We start from the raw sequence: 22075 nt of genomic DNA, 5'->3' as shown, positions 1-22075 counted from the left end.
AAACAATGATGGATCTGAACCAAACTTGGCACAAATACTCAATATGCCCAAATGTGAACACAGGTGGATTTTAGCAAAAATAGAGCTTGACATTTGGGAGTTGTAGTTGCTGGAATTTATAGTTCACCTACAATCAAAGTGCATTCTGAACCCCACCAATGATAGAATTGGACCAGACTTCCCACACAGAACCCTCATGACCAACATAAAATATTGTGTTTCCTTATGGTCTTTGGCAACCCTTCTGACACCCCCAGGTTGAGAAATGCTGTACTATGAGATCCCTCCCCAGAATGGTCAAAGAAGAAACCAAAATCAATTAATCTCATGACAGAATTATTTCATCTATTTGAACAATGGAATAACAGTAGAAGCATGTAATAAAAGGTAACAATTACATGCTATACTCTTTCTGAAATTATTTTCACCTGTCATTCTGCCACATAGGACTGTTTAACATTAAAGTGGAATCCGTAATCTGTACAAAATGGGCTGCAGGGCTGAATCTAGAGGCATAGGATGTGTTTAGGGTGATATGTGTGCTAAGAGAAACACAGATTTCATAGGATGCAGATGGTCCTATTTGTGTTTTTGTCTCATTCTGCAGTACAGGATATATCTCAAGATTATGTTTCTACTGTGTGTCTGAGGGATTAGATGCAGTCTATGAAAGCTTAAACTATCAAATTAATTTTCTCAGTGAGTCTCTAAAGTGCTGCAAGATCCCTTGGCATACAGATGCTTCTTCCATGATTGAGATGGTCCAAGTAAGCCATATCATATCCAGTTATCTTTGCTTGGCATTCCTCATTAACCTTCTCTTACCCTACTTTGTCATCTGCTTTGAAAATGTCCTGATTTCTCTCATCTCCTGTTTTCCCCCTTTGTCTTCAGTTTACTTCAGTTGCTTGAATTTAGATTCAAAGTACAACAGTAGTTTGCACTCAATTCATTCAGCAGAGAGGAGACAAGTACTGGAGGGAGATTCCCACCCTTCCCAACAGGCTAAGGCAAAAGCAAATTGCTGCAGCTGTTTCTAGTTTGCTGCTCTTCCTTATTAAAAAATGTCATACACTGATATCGGTTCACCACATAGATCCTGATTTGCATCTGTGAAAGCTTGGAAGATATAAACTTCCTACAAAGATATATACTGCTGCAGTCATATTACGTGTAGAATATTTCCTTCTATTTTCTGCATCCCTTATATTACATATATATAAGTAGTATTGTATATTGTTTCTGTAGACCAGTGCCCAAGATCTAGCCAATCTTGTCCATGCATAGCCATACAGAATTGTCACCCATATCACTTGTACTGGTGTAAACATGTGCACCACATGATGTGGCAATCGCAGCTGGGAGTAAGGGAGAGGCTTCCCTAAGCTGTCTCATATACCCCAGATTCCGAACTGAAGCATTGTGTAAACATTTTCTGTACTGAAAATTATTGGCAGTACACGAAGTGACATTACCTGATGGCTAAGTTAAGAGAGCACACGAGGAGTCGTATAGTTCCCCTATTATACTTCAAATTCTTCTTTACTAGTGAGAGTGCTGAACAGCTTGATGGCACTGCTTATTCAGGCTTTCAGTAAAAAGTCATTTTGCTGAAAAACATTTCCTTGTTCAGTTGCATCAAATTGCATTTTCTTCTTGGCAGGGTGGACAGTCTTTATTTGGCTGGAGGTCATTTCAATGAATTTTTCTTAACCATTTCTAAAATTGTATTTCAAAAGAAGCTCCCTCCTAAGCTCAAGCATTTGGAAGGAAGAGCATGAGGATGGAAGCAGTAAGAGGTTGATGGAGCCTCAAAGAAAGCTACCCAACCTTATATGTATATATACTCAAGTGTACTCTAGCTATACAAGAATGAAATGTCATCTCTCACCCCACCCCATGCACCCCGAGAAGTTTGTAACCCCCAACCTCTGAATACTCCCAGACCAATCTTTTTTTTTTGTCTCAGAAACCTTAAAGGGTAACAGTTCACCCTTCAAGTGAGTTTCAGACTCCCTGAACTTTTTGACATTGATCCATAACTTTTAAGTGCTAGGGTGGTGATAAAAGCCAGCATGGTAATAAGAGACATTGTAGTGTAGTGGGTTGAATGTTGGGCTGGAACTTCAAGATAACATAATGAATCCCTATTCAGCCATGAAACCCAGTGAGTGATCTTGGGCAGCATACACTCTCTTAACCTCAGGAGAAGGCAAACCTCATCTGAACAAATCTTGCCAAGAAAGCCCTTAGATACGTCTACTTCATGTTCAAAAATGACTTGAAGGCAGATGATAACAACAACAACAACAACTGCAGCAGCAGCAACAACAACAACAACAATTTTTCAAAAGCAGAAGTGGATTTCTGGGTACTTCTAGTTGTTTGTTTGGGGTTTTTTGTTTGGGTATTTTGGCAATAAGTGAAGCCTCCAAATGGTCTCAATCCAGAAAATTGGTCCCCAAGATTAGTTAGAATTGCTCGCCTCTGATCTAATGCAAATTCATATATTATGAATGCCCACACATTTGTGGCCCATACAAGTTTTATAGAGCTTAGTGAGCTGACTGCAAAGTTTGTTGCAAATGTTATGGATGCTAAGCTTTTTTACACAGGTTGATGGATAGTACTAGAGAGGAGTCAGCAGTCATGGGACATATTGGTACCAGTGATGTGGGGAAATATAAACTGGGAAAACGAATTGACTCGAGTATGCTGAGGGTGGGAAATGCAGCAGCTACTGGTAAAATTCAAAATAAAAATAAATAACAATACAATTACATTAAAGGAGGCACCAGTAGGCTCACGCTGCACCCCGGATTTGAACCTATGACATTTCAGTCAGCATGTTCAGCAGCTCGGCACTTTAACCCACTGTGCAACTGGGGGCTCCCTGGTTTGCTTTTTCTTTGTGGCTCTTTTCTTCCTCCCTTTCCCTCATACACTTTCTCTCTCTTTCTTTTATATTCTTTCCATCATACACCTTCTTCCTTCCTTCTTCTGTGTTCTTTTTCTTTCTTATCTCCCTTTTTGTCTCTTTCCTCCTACCTTTCTCTTTCTTTCTTTCTTTCTTTCCTTCATTCTTTTTCCTCCCTTCCTTTCCCTTCCCTCACACCTCTCCCACTTTCCGTTTTCTTTCTTCATCTGGCCTTTTCTTGGAAGTCACAGTCTCTCAGACTCAGAACAAGGTGCTGGGACACACACACAAGTTCAAAAAAAAAACTTCATTAAATTGCTAGCTTCCTTATGGGGTGGATGTCCAGACTGTGGCCTTCTTGACTATGTGTTAGGCCTCATCGTGTGTCCATTTTTGAAATCCTTTTATCTATATATAGCCATTTTTTTTCTTTTGGGTGCCTTCACTCCAAATGGAGTTGATTTTGTAGTTGAAACTCTACAATTATTTTAAGTTGGATAATGAAGGATATGTGTGCTATGTTTGGTCCAGATCCATCAAGCCTTATAGGTGCCTTTGTGGAACAAACCAACCAACAGACATATATACTTTGACTTTTATATATCTTGACAAATGCTTATATGCTCATGCTACAAACCACTGAATTAAGATGGTGTTAATGGGATTCTTGGTTTTTAAAGCAGAAGGTAGACATGTTGGATATTATGGAAACCTGTGTGAACAGAGAGAACCAATTGGGTATGTTTATCTGGTCATTAATTCTGTGGCAAAGATAAGAAATGAGTGGTCTTCCAGATGATATTGGACTGCTGCTTTGTCAGCATTACCATTGGCAATGCTGGATAGGACAGAGGGCCACAACAGTCTAACAGCATCTTCTTCTGTATAAGAAGAACAGAAAAGGGCATACTGGACTACTATGACTGTATATAAGGAAAGATAGAGAGTCAAACTAAAAGGAACAGAAAGTTCCATAACTTGGCATTATGTCCTGCCTATGGACTTCCCATAGATAAGATATTTGGGTAATCACTCAAATAGGGGACTGGACTAGATAGATATGTTATTTGATCAAGCAGGGCTCTTAGTTTCTTAGATATTTGCAGGAGAGTTTTGCAGCAAATGAGAGCAGCCCTTTATCCTGTTTGTTTATCTTAATGGGTAAAATAATGGAGACAATGTTCTTCTGTGAAGACAGAGCAGGATCGTTAGAGAAAAGAGGGGATGTACTGTTCTATTCTGTCCTGCTCAATATTAGTGTTGGCCAATGACTCATTCAGATTAAATTGTTGATGAAAGAAGATTGGTTGGTAGGCTGGTTAGGGCCAAACAACCAATCCTTCAGGCTTCCTGGACCAAAGGTATTTTATTTTTTCTGGTTTTAGTGTTATTTATTCTTGGTCTTGTAATGAGTTTTGTGTATGTGTTTGTGATAGAAACATTGGTTATGCTACTGAGGCATTTTTGAAACACTGTTCCCAAGACATGATATTACAGTTTGTTGTAGTATGTCATTGGGAAAACGTATACATGCCACAAGCAATTTTATATATGCCACAAGCAATTTTTAAAAGTTGAGCCATATACTCATCTGCTGATGAAATCAACAAAATCGATTATGAAGATTTTGATGTAATTTCCCATGATTGAATTTGATTCCTTACAAAATAGTTTAAAGACAATTATTGTCATAGTAATGTTACGTATCACTGGATTAATTTAATACAAAAGAAGAAAATATGTAGTCTAAGAGAGACCTGCATGTTTTGTATTAACCATAAATTCAGATCCTTATGTGAGTTGTAGTCCATTCAATTTTATAGTAATTTGGGAATTTGTGCAAAGGTGTTTTTTAATCAGTCTGGGAATTTGTGATGGTAACACTAGACAGATTCCTTCTAGGCAAAATAAATTCCTCTGGAAATTTTCTCTGAACTTGAAAAGGTTATTTCAAAGTTTGACCTTGCATTATTTTCCAAGAGTAATTGAATGTCTTCAGGCTAAATGTATGCTTGGGCATTAGTGGAGGTAGGAAGAGAGAAGACAAACAGAAGTTGAAGTGTAGCCACTGTTCTCTAAAGTCCTCATGATACCGGAGGGCCCAAGGAAGAGGGATTTTCACTGACAGAAACACAACTAGTAGGTACACAAGGGAGAGGATATATTTTTCTAGAATGTATACAGTGCTTAAGAAATACTATCTATTTATCTATCATCTATTTTCATGCACATGCCAACAATTTAATCTGAGAAGTATTATAACTACGAGTAACTACGAGTACACTACTTGCGTTTGGAAGTGTTTGCACACACACACATTTACAGAAAAATAAAGGAAGAACATTTTAGCTTTAATTGGAAGACATAAAGGTTGATATAATAACTGGGTGATTCTGCATAACATTGATGTATCACAGCTGAATGTCCACCTCTCTGCATATTTAAGATATCCATCAAATAGCTGGGTTCCTGCTTCCATGGCATTTCAGTGTCCAGAGGAGGCCAGGAGAAAGTTATGGGAGCAACCAGTGAGCAACGTTACTTTTGAAGTTCAGATATTTTTAAAAATGCACTTAAGTTGATAGGATTGCCAGTTCAGGATTGTCTTAAGCCTTGATGTTTTCAGGATAAAATCTGAAATCTAGGAACAACCCTAGATTTCAGTGATTAAATGTTGTTTATTAAGCACCAACCAGTTACTCACAGCTTGACACATATGCACACACAGAATGTGTTTTCTGATGTTCTGTCATAAAATGTTTCTCTAGTGGTTGGAAGGCTTTTGTCTACTTAGAGGTTAGATCTCTCTATGCATCCTCATTGCATGGAGATTTTGGTATATCATGTACACCCCGGGATGCTCTTCTAGAAACCAAAAGATCTTATTATAAGTCCAAAGCCAAATACAGTTGATTCATCTGTTTATGTCTGTGGTTTCTGAGCATATTTTACAATGTATATGTTACCTCTTCTGCCTAAATATTATATTACAGTATTATATTTGGAAAGTGCCTGATGCTTACTACCACAAGTATTTGAGCATCTTTCAAAGTGATTTCAAAGCATTCCAGGGAGTCAGAGATAATTTCTGAATTTGGAAATCTTCATGGAGAGCAAAAACCATGGATGAAACAATGACACAAACTGAATTGGATAGATTGACTTTTCCATTCTTGATCTTCCTTATAAAAGGTTTTTCAAATATTCAAGAATGGCTATGCTTCTTTTCTCTAGACTGATCACAGCTAGTTTCTTCAGCATCTCCTTGTATATCTTGCTCCATTAATCATTCTTCTTAATGTTTTCTTCTGAATCTTTTCAGTTTGCTTAAGGGTATCTTTGCAGTGTCCCTCACTGTTTTACGTTCTCTTTTGACCATATGGTTTCCCCTTTCTTCTTGGTACTATGAGGTTAAATTGTTTGATACAAGGCCTTCTTGTAAAAATAGAAAGTTCTCCTGTGGGTCTTCTATAAAGTTTGCTGCAATGTACAGAAATGCTGGACTAAGAGTCTCCCATGGCTTCTTTCATGATGTTTAATTCCATCTCCCTTCCCCATTTCCCATGTCCTCAATGCTTTCTGTCCACTAAGCTTGCATAGTCCTCACTGCACTGTGATGATGGTCCCTCTTTGCATTTTTCTCTTGAGGAACCCCACCCCCCCACCCCAGTTTGACAAATCTTTGTTGTGCAAAAGAGGAGGAGACATGAAAAGAACGGACAAGCCAGAGGTTGACCATTGTAGAAATTATTGTCCTCTTTTTACACATAAACTGTAGTTCTGTCTTAATTATACTCCTTCCATAAATCCCAAATGGCAGGTCTAAAACAGAGAATGTTTTGGAACAGATGCATTTTCTCAATATTTAGCATGATAAATATGTTTTCATTCCTTGTTTATGATAATTTTAATACTACCTTCTGTTCTAGAGTCGAAGCAAATACTTAGATAAAGTGCATGTAGTCCTGGGAAAGAAGTCCTGTGATTTGGATTCTCTTATTTCTGCTTTGACATATGCCTACTATCTTGAAAAGGTAACTATTTTATATTGATATTCTATAATATTTCTGATGTTAATAATAATAATAATAGCACTGTAATTCCTTACCATCTGCCGACAGGACTGCAAGAAGAGTCACTAATAAATTCTGATTTTATGGCTGGAATTAATGTTAGATAATTGCTTTATATCTTGCATTTTCATAGTCGTGGGGCAACTATTCAATAATTACTTATTTAGGTCTTCCTAAGTCTAGAAATCTACCTTGTTCTCTCTATATCTGTAATCATTTTATTAATTTTCCCATTGAATTAGAATGCACCACTGGCTTGCACAGTGCAATCCTATATATTATGTTACATTATATGTGTACTATTTAAATTAGATATGCTTGAAGCTGCAGCTATTTCAAAATGTAACAGCTTGACTGTTGATTGGAACAGCTTATAGAAATCGTGTAGTCTTAATTCTAAAGGAACTGCACTGGTTGCCAATGTTTCTGGCTTCAATTGAAAGTACTGGTAAGGACATTAAAAGTAGGGATTCAAAATATTCATAAGTGGTAGATATCCAGAAATAACAACAAAATCTTGTTTATGTATGCCAGGAAGCTGAGATGAAAAGAATCCTGGAGTGATGGGAATGTTCACAGTTTGGGATTTGTTCTGTGGTTGTTTATTGCAGAAAGCAACTCTTTTCTCTGTTGGACACAGCATTTTCTACAGAAAATAATATTTCTAGACAGCAGTATTATTTCTGCAGTAAACAACCACTTGTTTTCTGCAGTAAACAACCACTTGTGCATTTTGGGCAGAACAAATTCCAAACTGTGAACATTCTCATCAGTCCAGAATTCTTTTCATCTCAGCTTCTTGGCACACATGTTTTGTTGATATTATTGGATGTCTACTGTTTATGAATATTTTTGAAACCCTACTTTTAATGTGGTTGCAGAAAATAATATTTCTGTGCAGGAAAATGCTGTGATTGTGGATGTATTCTGTGCAAATTTTGCACATAAGTGAGTTGCATGGCTTTTTCTGTGCCGAAAACTATTTTTGTGTGTGTATAAATTCAGAAAATGGGTCCTGTATTGGGCGAAAGATGGAATATAAATTGAATGAATATATTATATACTTATAACAATAAGAAATGCTATATAATGTGGTTTTCTATGCAAAAAGTCACATATGAATTCTATGCAAAATAAGTTTGAAATTGCTAATAGGCTTTGAAAACTGCATGTGGATTACTTCCCTAAAGAAGGAAAGCAGTGAAACATTACATCCATAATTAAAAGTTTTTGGCATGTTGAAATTTATATGCCTTCCAGGGAACATAGGTTTACTGAAGGGGTCCTCTATTGTGTCTCACTACTGGAAGTAATGTACTGTTTGTGGACAAGGCAACCTGATTATGGAATGCCTTTCCTGATTGGTTTTAGCACTGGTCTCATTCCAGTACCATGTTAAAACTTGTTTCTGGGGCCTAGTGATTTCTTCTAAATCTGTAGATATACATGGTTCAAAATCTATTTAAATTTGAATAATTGTGCAGGAGTTTAGTCTGTTTTTAGAATGTTCAATTTCTTTATATTGTGTTACATTTTAAATAGTTTAAACTGATATTTTTATAAGTTGCCACAAAGTTTGATAATATAGCATAGTGTAGTATGAAAAATAAATAATTATCCAGAGGAGATATTCTCCAGTGCCCTGCCATTTTGTTGTTGTACAAGATGGTTTTTTTTTGCTCTTTTCCCACCAGTGTGGAAGGGAAGAAATCTATCATGTTAGAGTTTGCCTATCCTAGGACTAATGTAATGCTATTTATTGGGAATATGCTATCTATTGAGACATAGTAGTTTGGGAGGTTTGCGACCTGGGAGCTATTCTCTTCCCCATATGCTGCTTGAAATGCCTGGATTTCTCCTTTACTGATGGATCCCCAGATGCAAAACATCCACACCAAGAGCTCCAGTACGGTATATTTCAGCCTACCACCAGGCTTTCCTCACTACTGGTGAAGTGCCATACAGCCTGTATCTTTCAGTAACAGGATGACAACCTTAGAAGCATAATGAATTTCCATCTTAAAGATCTGAGGATATGACCATTCATGCTACTGCAATGGTTCCTAATTTTTATGAATGTTCTTGTTACAGGTCAGTCCACCCAACATTCTTTGCTTGCCTGTACTGAACATAACAAGAAAAGAATTCTGCTACCATACAGAAACTAAGTTTATTTTGGAAGAGTTGAATATTCCAGAGTCTCTTCATGTTTTTTGTGATGACATCTATTTGAATCAGCTTAACAATGAAGGGAAGTTGTCTCTTACACTTCTGAACAGTAGTGCACTGACAAGGTATTTTACTAGATACTTAATAACTACTAAACTCAGCTGGAATTTTGAAATCCTAGATTTGTATTTAGCTTTTCCTTAAAATACTTTCTCTGTTCAAGCACAGGAAGAGCACCTGAGGCTCAGGTTTCATTTTCCTTCTTAGATGAAAAAACTTTGGATTATAGTCAGCTCTTTACATTTGTGGGTTTCAGTTTTGTAGATTTGATTATTAATGGATTTGATTAATATGTTAACTCCTGATTTTCTGGGTCCTTCAGCATGACTATATGGTCAACCTCTGTCATAGAGGACCAGACAGGCTCAAACGCCAGGACCTGTCTCGGTTTTACCAGAGGTGTCCAAACAATGCCTCTGGTAAACCTGAATTAATTCAGAACAAAATAGGTTCTCTGGTTTGTTCCAAATTGATTACATACCCCATGTGATCCAAACCTTCCTAAAATCCCCAGCTCTAATAGGGTATTGGGCCTGTGGATACTCCTGGGACTATCTGGGTGTGAGTCCTCATTGCCATCTTGCAATGGATCCTAGAGCCCAAAGGTGTGGGATGGCACCCACTCCTCCCCCCAAGCCCCAAAATTACACCTAAAAATAAAGTAAAATTTACCTGGCTGCCATAACTTTTTTCCTTGCACCAGGAGGGTGCAAGGAAATGATGTGCCAGGAAACGGAAGGGGAGGAAAGATTTTCCTTCTGCCACCCATCTCCTGGTGTGTCGTTTCCTTGCATCCTTCTGGCACGAGGAGGAAAGTTATGGTGGCCAGGTAAATTTTACTTTATTTTTAGGGGTTAATTTGGGGGGCTTTGGGGTAGCTGCATTCCACCCCAATTTTAATCAGGATGGCCCATAACCCCCCCCCCCCAGGAAAGCCCAGGAGTAGGGACAGGAACCCACACCAAAACGGGTTTTTAAAATCTGCTTTGGCACAGATTTTGGGGATGTCTGGAAGTGCCCCTAGAGATTCTTCGAAAGGTGTTCTGTTGGGTTAGACATTACTCTCTCTCTCTCTCTCTCTGTGTGTGTGTGTAGGTTATTTGCAGTTTTCCATATTTGTGGGGGTCCTGTGCCCCTAACCCCAGTGAATGTGGAGAGCTGACTGTAAAGTATTATATGAATGGTACAGTGTTAGAGTGGCAGTAAAGGTTGCTGATTTCAGCCCAAATATATGAACACTTCTGTCTTCATTCTCTTGTTCCCTTTGGGCATTCTAATCAAAGTAAATTCATTAACAATGTCCATGGCTGTGATGTAGAATTGGAAGTCTGATCCTTCAGTATTTTAAAAACATCTTCTGTGGACATCTGCAGAGGGATTTCTTGAGCTGTATATACAGAGATCTCCATTCATCTGAAATGTGGTACCGCAGATTTTTTACTTGAATTGATGGTTCCATACATAGAACAGCTGATTTATAGATTTCCTCTTTGTAGATATTCATATGCTATGTACTGGTATCAGGGTCAGAGGCTAAATTGCAAGTGCCATATTGGAGGTAGAATATGCCATTTGGCCCAGCAACCTGCTTTTCAATGTGTAGGCCAAACTTGTGAATGGGAGTGAGTTATAGATGGATAAGTTACATCATTTGGGTATTTATGACTGAATGCATGGAGAGCCTAGTGCAAACAGGTGGAACTAACCTTAACCACCTAATGGCAATATGAATAATAATTCTCTAGCATTTTCCAGCCGACAGCATTTTATTTATTTATTTATTTACAGTTTTTATATTCTGCCCTTCTCACCCCGCAGGGGACTCAGGGCGGATTACAGTATACACATATATGGCAAACATTCAATGCCAGTTTGACAGACAACGAATACAGACAATACACAGAGGCTATTTAACTTTTTTTTTTCTGGCCGCCAGGGGAGCTGCTGCTTTCATCGTCCATCAGCGACACCGATGAAGTTCTTCCGCATTCCACATCCCGGAGTTTTCTTTATGGCCTCACAAATTAGTTAATTTAGCCTCCCACACAAGGTGGTACCTTATTTTCCTACTTGACAGATGCAACTGTCTTTCCGGTTGCAAAGGTCAACAACAGGCTACACAATGGCTGGACACCCACTCCAGCCCGGGCTGGCTTCGAACTCATGACCTTTGGTCAGAGTGATCTTAATGCAGCTGACACTCAGCCAGCTGCGCCACAATCCAGCCTCACTCTGAAGAAAGCTGCTTCATTGCATATCAACATTTCTTTCACAATGCAGAAACCTTTGGCCAAAAGTTTAGAGTTCCCATACATAAATATATACATAGAATAGGGTCTCTAAACATTTAGTCAAGTTTGTGATGTCTAGATGTTATCAACACATGAGCTATGAAGACTCCCCCTGCATGTTCCTGTTGGTACTTAATGCTTGAATACCACTGTTACTTTCAGAATCTGAAATATTTTTTAAAGTTGCCCAATAATTTCTCTTGGAGCTTAGATAAATAAAAATTGAGATAAATAAACTTTATAAAACCTTGTTTTACAGTGAAGATAAAAGTTTGGAATCAGCTGTTGTCAGAGTCATCTGCCCCGAAGTGCAGTGTGATGGCAATGTGGAGTTAGTCGAATCAACTTCCTCCTTAGTAGCAAAAGAGCTTCTTCAAAAGGCTCCGGAGTTAATCACTCTGCAACTGGCTCATCTTCTCAGAGGTGAGAGATTGCTCTTTATATTAAATACTGAAAGATTTAATGGTGTGTTTCTGAATCCATTCATGCACAGACACTATGATCCATTCTTTGATTAACAGTCCTTTTCAAGACCACAGGAAGCTGCATAAAAGAAGCAGGGTGTAAGGGGTTTGTTGAAGAGTAACATCATGTGGAATGTTGAAAATGCTCATTTAACAATAGGCTTGACTGAAGTGTGTGATGTATCATTAGACAGGAGTGTTAAATACGGATATCTCCACATTGCTTGGACAGTATAATAACTCTTACATTGCTGTCAACATGTTTCTGGACATTTGTGTGGCATTCAGAAAATAACGCCATAGCACACAACTTATATGATCAAACTTAGGGGATTTGTGGTTCCATCAGCATTGTATGCTGAGATCATCTCTCCATTCCCAAAGCAAGATCTGAGCAGAAAAAGGAAATCTAATATTTATCTAGTTTAGGAACTCACCAGAAATCCTTTGGAATGTTACACATAAAGAGACACTCTAATTCTTTGTCACGTGCATCGATCTCATGGGGCTTGAAGAAAGGTAAGCATGTTAATGCACAAATATACAATACATGACACCTGGCTTGACAACAATATATGTGAAAAAGGTCTAGGAGTCTTAGTAAATCACAAGCTGAACGTCAGTCAACAGTATGATATGGCAGCTAAAAAAGGCAATGTAATTCTAGGCTGAATCAATAGGAGTATAGTGTTGAGATATGGGGAAGTCACAGTCTCACTCTATTCTGCTGTAGTCAGATCTCATCTGGAGTACTATGTCTAGTTCTGGGCACCACAATTCAAGAAGAATACAAGAGAAGGGAGACCAAAATGATCAAAGGCTTGCAAGTCAAGCCCTGTGAGGAACTGCTTAGGGAGCTGGGTGTTGGAGAAAAGGAGAGTGAGAGGCAAGTTTGTTTTCTGCTGCTCTGGAGACTAGGGCCAGATCCAGATAGGTTCTTGTTCCAGAAGCATCTACGTTAAAAAATACAGATATTTCTGAGTGCCTGTCCAAAATGCTCACTTTCTGGGGTGGGTTGTCCACACGTTCTCTCAGGACTAGCCTGAGAGAACATGTGGAAGCCCTACCCCTCCTCCCAAGTCCCCAGGCCCCTTAGAAAACTAAGAAAAACTTATGTGTCCTCCATTTGAAGTCCTAGCGGGCTCTCTCGGCACATAGAAATGATGCGCCAGGAGAGCGGGGGAAGCAATTTTCTTCCCTCCTCTCCCCCACCGCTCTCCTGGCACATCATTTCTATGAGAGCCTGCTGGGGCTTCAAATGGAGTTTTCTTAGTTTTCGAAGGGATCTAGGGGCTTGGGGGAAGGGGAATGGGTATTCCCACAATTTACCAGGTTTATTTAGCCTGGTAAACTGTGGGAATGGTGTCTGGACTGCAGGAAATAGTGCATTTATCCTGCACCTTCCAGGAAGGTGCGGAATAAATGCACTATCAAATTAATTTGCTACAAACCAGCGAATTAATTCGGGACTGTCCAGAACATTGTCTGGTTAGCCCCTCCTTTATTGCAGGAGTTCCCACATTAAAGGCTCTGTCTAGACGGACCCTATGTGGCAGTCATCAGCATCCACAATTGGTTAACTGGGTTTTTTTTTAAAAAAAGAGAGAGATAGCCTTTTTGTCTGTGCAGAGAAAATGTTTGCAGGAAAGCAGGGAACTAAACATTGGTGCTGCCAAGATAATAATAGCTTTGTGAGGTCTCACATTTAAGTTTGTTTTAATGCTCTGGTATTCCATAATTTCTCTTCTCTTCATGTTCAGAACAATATAATTCCTTCCAGTGTAGAATTCTGCAAAATCCAAAAGACTCACAGCGTTTTGAGGCAGGCTCTGCTGTCTGTCAAGACCTACCACATTTTTGTTGGGTTTGTGCCAGGAGCAAACAATTAGAAAACCTGCCAGAGACCTGAGCCTGTATTGTTTTATTTCCCATGCGGTATTGACTAGGGGACTGTTGCCAAACTCTGGACCCATTAATTTGCTGAATCATTACATTTTTGGTGGGAGCCAGCTGGCATGGAGATAATTCTGTAAACTGATTGTCAGGTATCTCGGGGTCAGTGTACGCTCAAAAACACCTCCTTCTGTTTATTTGTACAAGGCCATGAAGGATGCCACAAGGAACACAGATTGTAACTTGTAAACACAGGCAAATTTAAATTAGGAGCAGCCTCCCCAATGCCATCACTTGAAACCAATCAGTGAGTGATGTAAGATTCATTTATTACTGTGCTGCTTGCATGTTATTGTCAAAAGTTCCCTTTAAAGCTCTGGGAAGAAAGCCAGTATTAAAAAAAACCCCAACTTTCTTTACAAGATGGATGATTCACAGACCAGATTGTTTGCACTTTTCTTACATGGTCATAAAGGCTAAGTGGATTGCATTGCTGACCTTTGGTTCCAGACAGGAGATATGGATTTCCTTTTATACACCAGGAAAAGAAACCCAAGCATTCAAACACTTTTTGTCCTTCATCCAAGGATACTGTTGTGCTTCCCTCATCAAACAGTTTGCCTGCAGCCATGATCTAGCAAGTGCTAGCTCTTGAGAGTTGCATAGCAATACTGACTTAGTCTTGTTGTGAGATTCCCAATGGCAATGGTACAGGCAACTGTAGGTCTTTCTGTTTGCAGCTTCTAATTTCTGTGTAAATGTTCACATTTGTGTCATTTCATTTTAACAGAAAAAAACACAAATAAAGAAAAAAAACAATACTTATTCATACATAAACATGGATATACTTGAACAAAAATAGATAACTACTAAACAATTTCTCTTACTAACATAATCTCTACTCTAATTGCATGTCACACTAAGTTGCTGTGAGTTTTCTTGGCTGTATGGTCATGTTTCAGAAGCGTTTTCTCCTGACATTTCACCCACATCTATAGCAGGCATCCTCAGAGGTTGTGAGATTTATTGGAAACTAGGCAAGTGAGGTTTATATATCTGTGAAATGTCCAAGGCAGGAGAAAGAACTCTTGTCTGTTGGAGGCAAGTGTGAATGTTGCAGTTGATCACCTTGATTAGAGTTCTGTCCCGCGCTGGGCCTGTAACAGCTGTACTTTTCTATAGGACGTATACTTTAAGCCCAGCGGGAAGCCAGGGGCCTCAAAGAGAGGTTCTCAGGGATTTTTTGAAGTGATGGTCTTTGGAGTCTTTAATGATACAACAAAGTATTTATTATGGAACAAACAACAAATCTTCAAAGGTTCAAACAACACTTCAAGGCTTTCTTAGTCTAGTCCTCAATGGACTGGTATCTGACTTTGATTAACTGTACTTTCTCTGTAAGAAAAAACCCTTTTTAACCTCTCCTAGGCTGTCTATTATCTAGGCCTCATTGATGTGGGTACTACTATGATTCCAAATGCATCTGGGCATCGAGTAGACCTACCAGCCAAGGCTTGTAGATATTTCAGAGCCCAGAACAAGGGGCGGAATTAAAGCTTAATTATGATGGACAGGAGGTCTGTCCTATAACTGCAAACAAATAACAGAAAGAAAATAAAGTTGGAGCTCCTGGTACAGCCGTACCAGCACAATTAGCATTGAAGGTGGGGAGGTGTGGGGCCTCAATCCTGGGAAGAACTGGGATGCTGTTCAAACAGAAGACTGGACCAGATATAATTTTAGTTTGATCCAGAAGGATTCTTCCCATATTCTGATTAGACACCTAGTTTTAAAAGTTTTTGCCAGATGCAGTTTGTTGCTATTAAATTTTCACAACCAATTTCTATATGTAGCAGAAGATTTTTTTTTATCATTCTCTCACATTCCCCTCAGGTTTTTGAAATTTAATAATTCTTTCATATCTGCATTGACAATCTGCAATTAAATTGTAGTTTAGTAGAAGAAGCTTAGGTGTTGGCAGAGTTACAAAAGGGTCTGTGTAACAATTGCTTTTTAAAGGTCATACCTGAGTTTTTTCCACAATGATATTCACAGAGATTGATTTTTAAAAATTCAAAATAAAGGTATGTTTACTTTTTATGCATTACTCTTTTTGTCATTATCACATACAACTATAGAACTAAATCCAGTAGTCATTCTACTTAACATTGGTCCATCAAAATTAATGGTACATCTTGATGATGTCTGACAAGTCCCATTAATTTTACTGGGGCTATAGTAGGTAGGATGAATATTGTCGAAGGCTTTCATGGCCAGAATCACTGGGTTGTTGTAGGTTTTTTCAGGCTATATGGCCATGTTCTAGAGGCATTTTCACCTGACATTTCCGCCATAGATGCAGGTGAAACGTCAGGTGACGATGCCTCTAGAACATGGCCATATAGCCTGAAAAAACCTACAACAACCCAGGATGAATATTGTTTGTTACTACCTTGAGTTCCTGCATTGAGAGAAAGGTGGAATAAAAATAAAGGAAACAACAACAATAAAAGTTAGAAAATATTAATGTAGTCCATGTAGTGCCAATATTTATTGTTCATCTTAATGGATATTGTGAATTTATTTGACAAAAGCCGCTGTGCAATTATTGCTCAATTTGTTATCAATTGTTTAATTACATTGTGATGACAAGTGATAAATTAAAATAAAATTAATCAAATAACTTTACTGTAGCTGTACTGAACCATAGCTTTCTTGATCATCTTATTGTTATTCAATTAGGCTTACAAATCAGCACTGATTTTCTAGTCAGCTTTAATTCTAAACTAATGAGCCTATGTTATTTTACAACTTGATTGCTGTTACCTATTCCTTTACAATGGAAGCCAACTGCTTTAGTTTTATAATTCTACAATCCCTGTTCTACAATCATGCTAACCAAAAGAACACAAAAATGCATGCGACCTCATGGCCAACATCACTAAATTTCCTTCTTGTGATTTTTTAATATGATGTCTATTTTAACTTTTTACTGTTGAAATTATGCATATGCTTGTGGATTTCAATAGTTTCTCTGTGTAGTCTGACATGATGGTTGTTAGAGTGGTCCAGAATTTATGTGTGTTCTCAAATAATATGCTATGTCCAGGTTGGATAATCAGGTGTTCTGCTATGGCTGACTTCTCTGGTTGAATTGGTCTATTGTACCTTTCATGTTCTTTGATTCTTGTTTGAGTGTTGTGTCTGATGGTCCCCATGTAGACTTGTCCACAGCTGCATGGCATATAGTAGACTCCTGCAGAGGTTAGAGGATCCCTCTTATCCTTTGCTGAATGTCACATTTGTTGAATTTTCTTGGTGGGTCTGTAGATTGTTTGTGGGTTGTATTTCTTTATCAGTTTCCCTATGCTGTCAGTAGTTCCTTTGATGTATGGTAAGAACACTTTTCCTCTAGATGGATCTTTGTCTGTAGTTGCTCTCGTGGCTTGTTCTTGGTCTTGCAGATCTTTTAATGTCTGTCATAGAATACCTATTGGCCTATAGCGCCCAGTTTAGGGGGTTAATTTGGTTCACTTTGATGGGGGTAGGGTTTGCAGATTCTGTTTGCATGGTCTGCCAGGGCTTTTGCAAAAGAAGCACAATACAAGCCTCAGCAGACCTTTTATATATAATTTTTTTGTCTTTTTCCTTCAGGAAGCATTCTCTCTAAAGTCATAGCCATGGATCTTGAGAAAATTACAGAAGAACAAGAACAAGTGCTTTCCAGTTTGGAGGAGAAATTCCCAGAGCTGTTACCTCGAGAGGATATTATCACAGTGCTGCAGGGGGCTCAGCTTCAAGCAGATGGTACAGCATTGTCATTCTTTCCTTTTTTCCTTTTTGATCTGTATTTTCCCCAGGTAATTACTTTTAGAGCAAATGGAATATAGCATTTTGCCAGAAACATAATTTTCACCACCATATGTATTGATAATTGAGAGAAAGAATGAGTTGGATAGGGAGGTTCTTTTGTGAGAAAGGCTGTGTTACCTCTGGAAATAAGATGAACATGGGAAGTTTTCTATTTATTTTATTTTATTTTTTCAAAAATATCACCATGTTTATTTTGGGCCTTTAACACTTAATAAAACTAGTGATGATTATGGTGTATTGCTCTTGAGGATGGCCCTTGGGACCTACTGCAGGAAACATTCAGTGCTCCCAAATTAAATTAAAAGTAGTCAAAATGTATCTTCTTTCCTGATCACCTTTTAGTGAGGGCAGAGGCTTGGTCCCAAATAAATAAATAGGAAGGCCTCCATGCTTCTGAAGGCTTCCAGAAAAAGGAGAGAGAAGATTGTAAAATTGCTTTGGCATCTGCATCCAAGATGTAGCCTCTATGATACCCATTTTTTGTTTAGTTTTGGAAATATTTCAGCAAAAGTGAAACATGTCAGTTCATGTTTTTGCACTTGAAGACCAACTTCTTCTTCTTTTGCATAGCACCACTATCAGTTGCTCAGTGATTTCAGCACCAGCTTTTACATCCAGCTGATTTGCTAACCACGTGACCTTTCATGCTACACAATTATTGTACCATGATTAAACTTTAATTGCCTTGGCAACATCCTATGAAATCCTAGTACTTGGGAGTTTAGGGAGGGGCATTTGCGATTCTTAGCCAGAGTCTAGTAGCTCACCAAACCCAAACACCAGGATTTCAAAGGGTGTTACCATGACAATTTAAGTGGAATCATAGTGCTATAATTGTGCCATGTAAAAGTGATTCCAAAGCATCAATTCATTCTTTTAGGCTATTACATAAAGCAGATGATAGCACACCTAAGGAAAACAAATCTAACACCACAGATTTGGCATAGTGATTCATTTGTTCTGAATTCAGTTCAGTTTGAATACTTAACAGAAAAGCTCAGGCCCCACAATCTAGCTGTCTTAAAAAATGAAGATTTATATTGCCGTAATGGAGTTTTCTTTCATAAAAATGCATTAATAAAATAAATATGTACATAGAAATCTAGATGTGAGGAGAAAGGCACATCTCAAGACATTTTATTGGTTAAGGTAAGGATGAGATTTTCCACCACTCTTTGAGGAGTTCACTTGGAAAAGCTTTTAATCTTTCTCCAGGAGTAACTATAAACAGCTTGCTTGTGGGCAATGGGCCAGTTGACTTTCTTATGAGATGGTGGTAGGGATACAGGATGGAGAAAATTTGTACTGTTTGGTTTCATTAGTATGACAAACAAACAGCCAAATACTGAGACATCTGGTATTCTTCCCAGAGCCAATATTATATATTATACTGCCGACTGCCAAACCTAAGCATGTGTCAGTAATTTCCTTGTCTGTCCCGCAGGGCTAAGGATTGAGGAGGCTATGCTCAAGGATCTCAAAGAGGTGTCAGACGGAGAGATAAAAGTAGCAGTTAGTACTGTGTATATGAATCTAGAGGTAAGGAGAAAGAAAACTGGGAGGGGAACTTAATTCTGTTTTAAAATCAAGCATTTTCATGTTATTATTCATTCAGCATATTTTTTTCTCTTGACAATTTTGTAGCTTAATTTATTTAGATACTATTTTATAGCTGCCACATCTCACAGCTGGAAACAGGGGTACGTATAGCCAGGCAAGGGGACAACCGTTATAAATTATGAATAACATATAAGTTAGAAGATACTGCAGCAGTTTATTTTTGTCTGAGCCCACTGGGAAGGCCAAGATTTGCCCCCTTCCTGACTTCCTCCTAAATTGAGTACAAATTACTTTTGCTCTTTGAAATAATCTGAAAACAGAAAAAACTGGGACAAGTAAATGCATTTGGACAAATGGGATTACAGAGGATTATTAAGAGCTGTTATTTCCAAATTGAGACAGATGGAGAGTATAATATTTCATGACATCTCCCTGATGGATTTTGCGCATAGAGGTCGAGCTCCATTTCCCATGACTTTGCTTTTGTTTCCTGTATCTGCTGTCTCTCCACAGACTGGAAGAATAATGGGGACCTGGGGACCAAGTGATATTCTTTTGAGAGAAGACAGAGCGGGGAAATTTGGGAACAACCAGAAACTTTTGTTAATGTCATTCAAAGTCACATTAACATGAATTGGCTCTGTGCGTCATTTAGCTGTCATGGAGCTGAGTTACCTACCCTTCAGGATTAAGTACACATAGAGATGTGCCATAGTGGAGAGTAGTGGGAATGGAGTGAGCGTATAGTAAATAAATTGCTCTAGTTCAAACCCTGCCAGTTTTTGAGGCAGCAAGGTTTTGGGGAAATAAAAGCATTTCCACCTACTGATTAGAAAGTTTCATGATTTTCACATCCTTATATGTTTGTATATAGTTCACCCAGTGCTTTCACTTCCTGGATGTAAACAGGAGTAGAAAACTGCAACAGGGCAGATATCTCAGACATATCCAGCTATTTTCTTTTATCATAACACACCAGGATAGGCATCCTCAGTAACTTTCCCGAAGTCATCATGAGATCCCTGAGGATGATAGTATTGTTTGTAACCAACTTGACACACAGTGACAGACATCCTTTGTGAACTCTTGGGAATCTTTGCAAGGTCCTTGAAGGTGGTTTTATTGTGTGTGTGCAACTAAAAGACAATATTTTGGCATTTCTCAGCTGTTCTTTATCACTCTCCACTAACATAGAAATGGTCATGGAATAGGCTGGTGTACTGAAAATGTGGTTTAGCAGTGATTGATTTCTGCATGATTAGAATTCTGAATTCTGTGGTAATAAAAAAGGTGCATGTTGGACTTTTTTGGTTTATGCTATTGTAACTCACTAACAGCATGACAGCTTGTACCTCTATACTTCTGAAACTACACTTAGGCACATACTGTTCTATTGTCTCCCAAATCCAGAAGTGTGAGCCTTTAAAGAACTTACTATCCAAAATACATGAATTAAACATGTTGAGAGAAGTGTCTCTAGTTTCTTAGATGAGAGTTGGCTTGTGGGCCAGAAGCCCCATGCGGTCCAAACTACATCTATATGTATGTGTGCATATGTGTGTCAACTAACCCATGCAGATTGTTTTCTGCGGAGTGTTTATTCTTGTTTTCATTGAATAAAACACATTTCAATGTTTTTATAGACTCGGTGAAAGAAGAAATTGAAAAGAAAGAAATGCAAGGGGGCTTCTACAGAAATTGAAATATATGGCCAGAATTTTCTGTGTAGCTATTAGGGGTGTGCATTTTTTCGTTACTCGTCCTAAGTCACATAGGTTTGAAAAGGAAATTGATGGTTTGAAAAGGAAATTGGGAGTAGGTTTAAATGTTTATCAAATTAATATAATATTTTCATCTCATCTATTTTTTTCCATTAAAATAAATCTGAAAACTCAAAGATAATTTAATTTGGCAGACATTATTGGTTGCTGCAATATTTGCTCCTCTGCTTTATATATGCTCCAAAGACTATCTGTGGCATTTTTATTTCCCAGGCATTTAACATTATATGCTATTAGAATGGCTATTAAATATTCTGGACAAGGAGACAGGTTCTGCAAATGCCATTCTTCTGGGGTCAGAGGTAATTCTTTTGACTCATCTAAATGTTGCAAATTGGAATTGTATGAAGTATCTACCTAATGTCACTACAATTTGAGTGTTGATGATTTTGAAAGTGGCAGCTGAGAAATGAAATGAACTTTTGGGTTTTATTGAATTTCATGGGAGAGTTCTCTGTGTGATATCAAAATGTTGCTCACCAGCATTTTCCAATTCCTAGTGCATTTTGCCTTTTGGGTTTTTTTTGTTTTTGTTTTGCCCTGCATTATACTGTACCCAAAGAGTATACTTTTCTACTGGGACTCAGTTAGAAGTGACAGCTCTTTTATCAAAATGACTTTAGAGGGGAATTGATTTTTTTTCTTAAAGAGATGAATAATATTTACTCAGTGGATTTAAATTTCTGTTTGTACATCAAAACAAGAATATACCCAGATCTAAATGATATTCTGGTTAGTGGGAGTTTGTATGTATTGGTGAGTGATTTCTCATTTGTTATTCTGTCTCGCTGTAGCATATTTTGGTTATTTTTTTGTAAAGGCCATTTATGATGCTTGATACAACAATCTTCTGAAATTGAGATGACTTCTGTGAAAAAAAAATTATGACATGTTTTATGTCTGATTTATTATGCAGAAAGCATATGATGTAAGCGGTGGTTTTTGTAGAACATGTTGTTCAATACTATATACAGATATTTTTTCAAAAACGTGC

General features: G+C 38.1%; 1 protein-coding gene across 7 annotated transcripts in view; it reads left to right on the top strand.

Moving 5' to 3' along the window:
- The window catches only part of PRUNE2 (prune homolog 2 with BCH domain), a 132117-nt gene that overhangs the window by 17192 nt on the left and 92850 nt on the right, over positions 1-22075 (top strand). For 6 of the 7 annotated variants that reach the window (XR_009630629.2, XM_067464435.1, XM_060762174.2 and 3 more), the window contains exons 2-6: positions 6847-6951; positions 9082-9284; positions 11770-11933; positions 17522-17674; positions 19185-19279. Coding sequence is in view for 6 of the 7 variants with exons in the window: in XM_067464435.1 (XP_067320536.1) it covers positions 6847-6951; positions 9082-9284; positions 11770-11933; positions 17522-17674; positions 19185-19279 (720 nt within the window). In the remaining variant the exon portion in view is untranslated. The remainder of the gene's footprint in view (positions 1-6846; positions 6952-9081; positions 9285-11769; positions 11934-17521; positions 17675-19184; positions 19280-22075) is intronic. The other variant, XM_060762175.2, reaches the window with a different exon arrangement.

The sequence above is a fragment of the Anolis sagrei genome, chromosome 2 (assembly GCF_037176765.1).
Source record: "Anolis sagrei isolate rAnoSag1 chromosome 2, rAnoSag1.mat, whole genome shotgun sequence".
Lineage (NCBI taxonomy): Eukaryota > Metazoa > Chordata > Lepidosauria > Squamata > Dactyloidae > Anolis > Anolis sagrei.
This window is presented reverse-complemented; position numbering and strand designations above follow the sequence as displayed.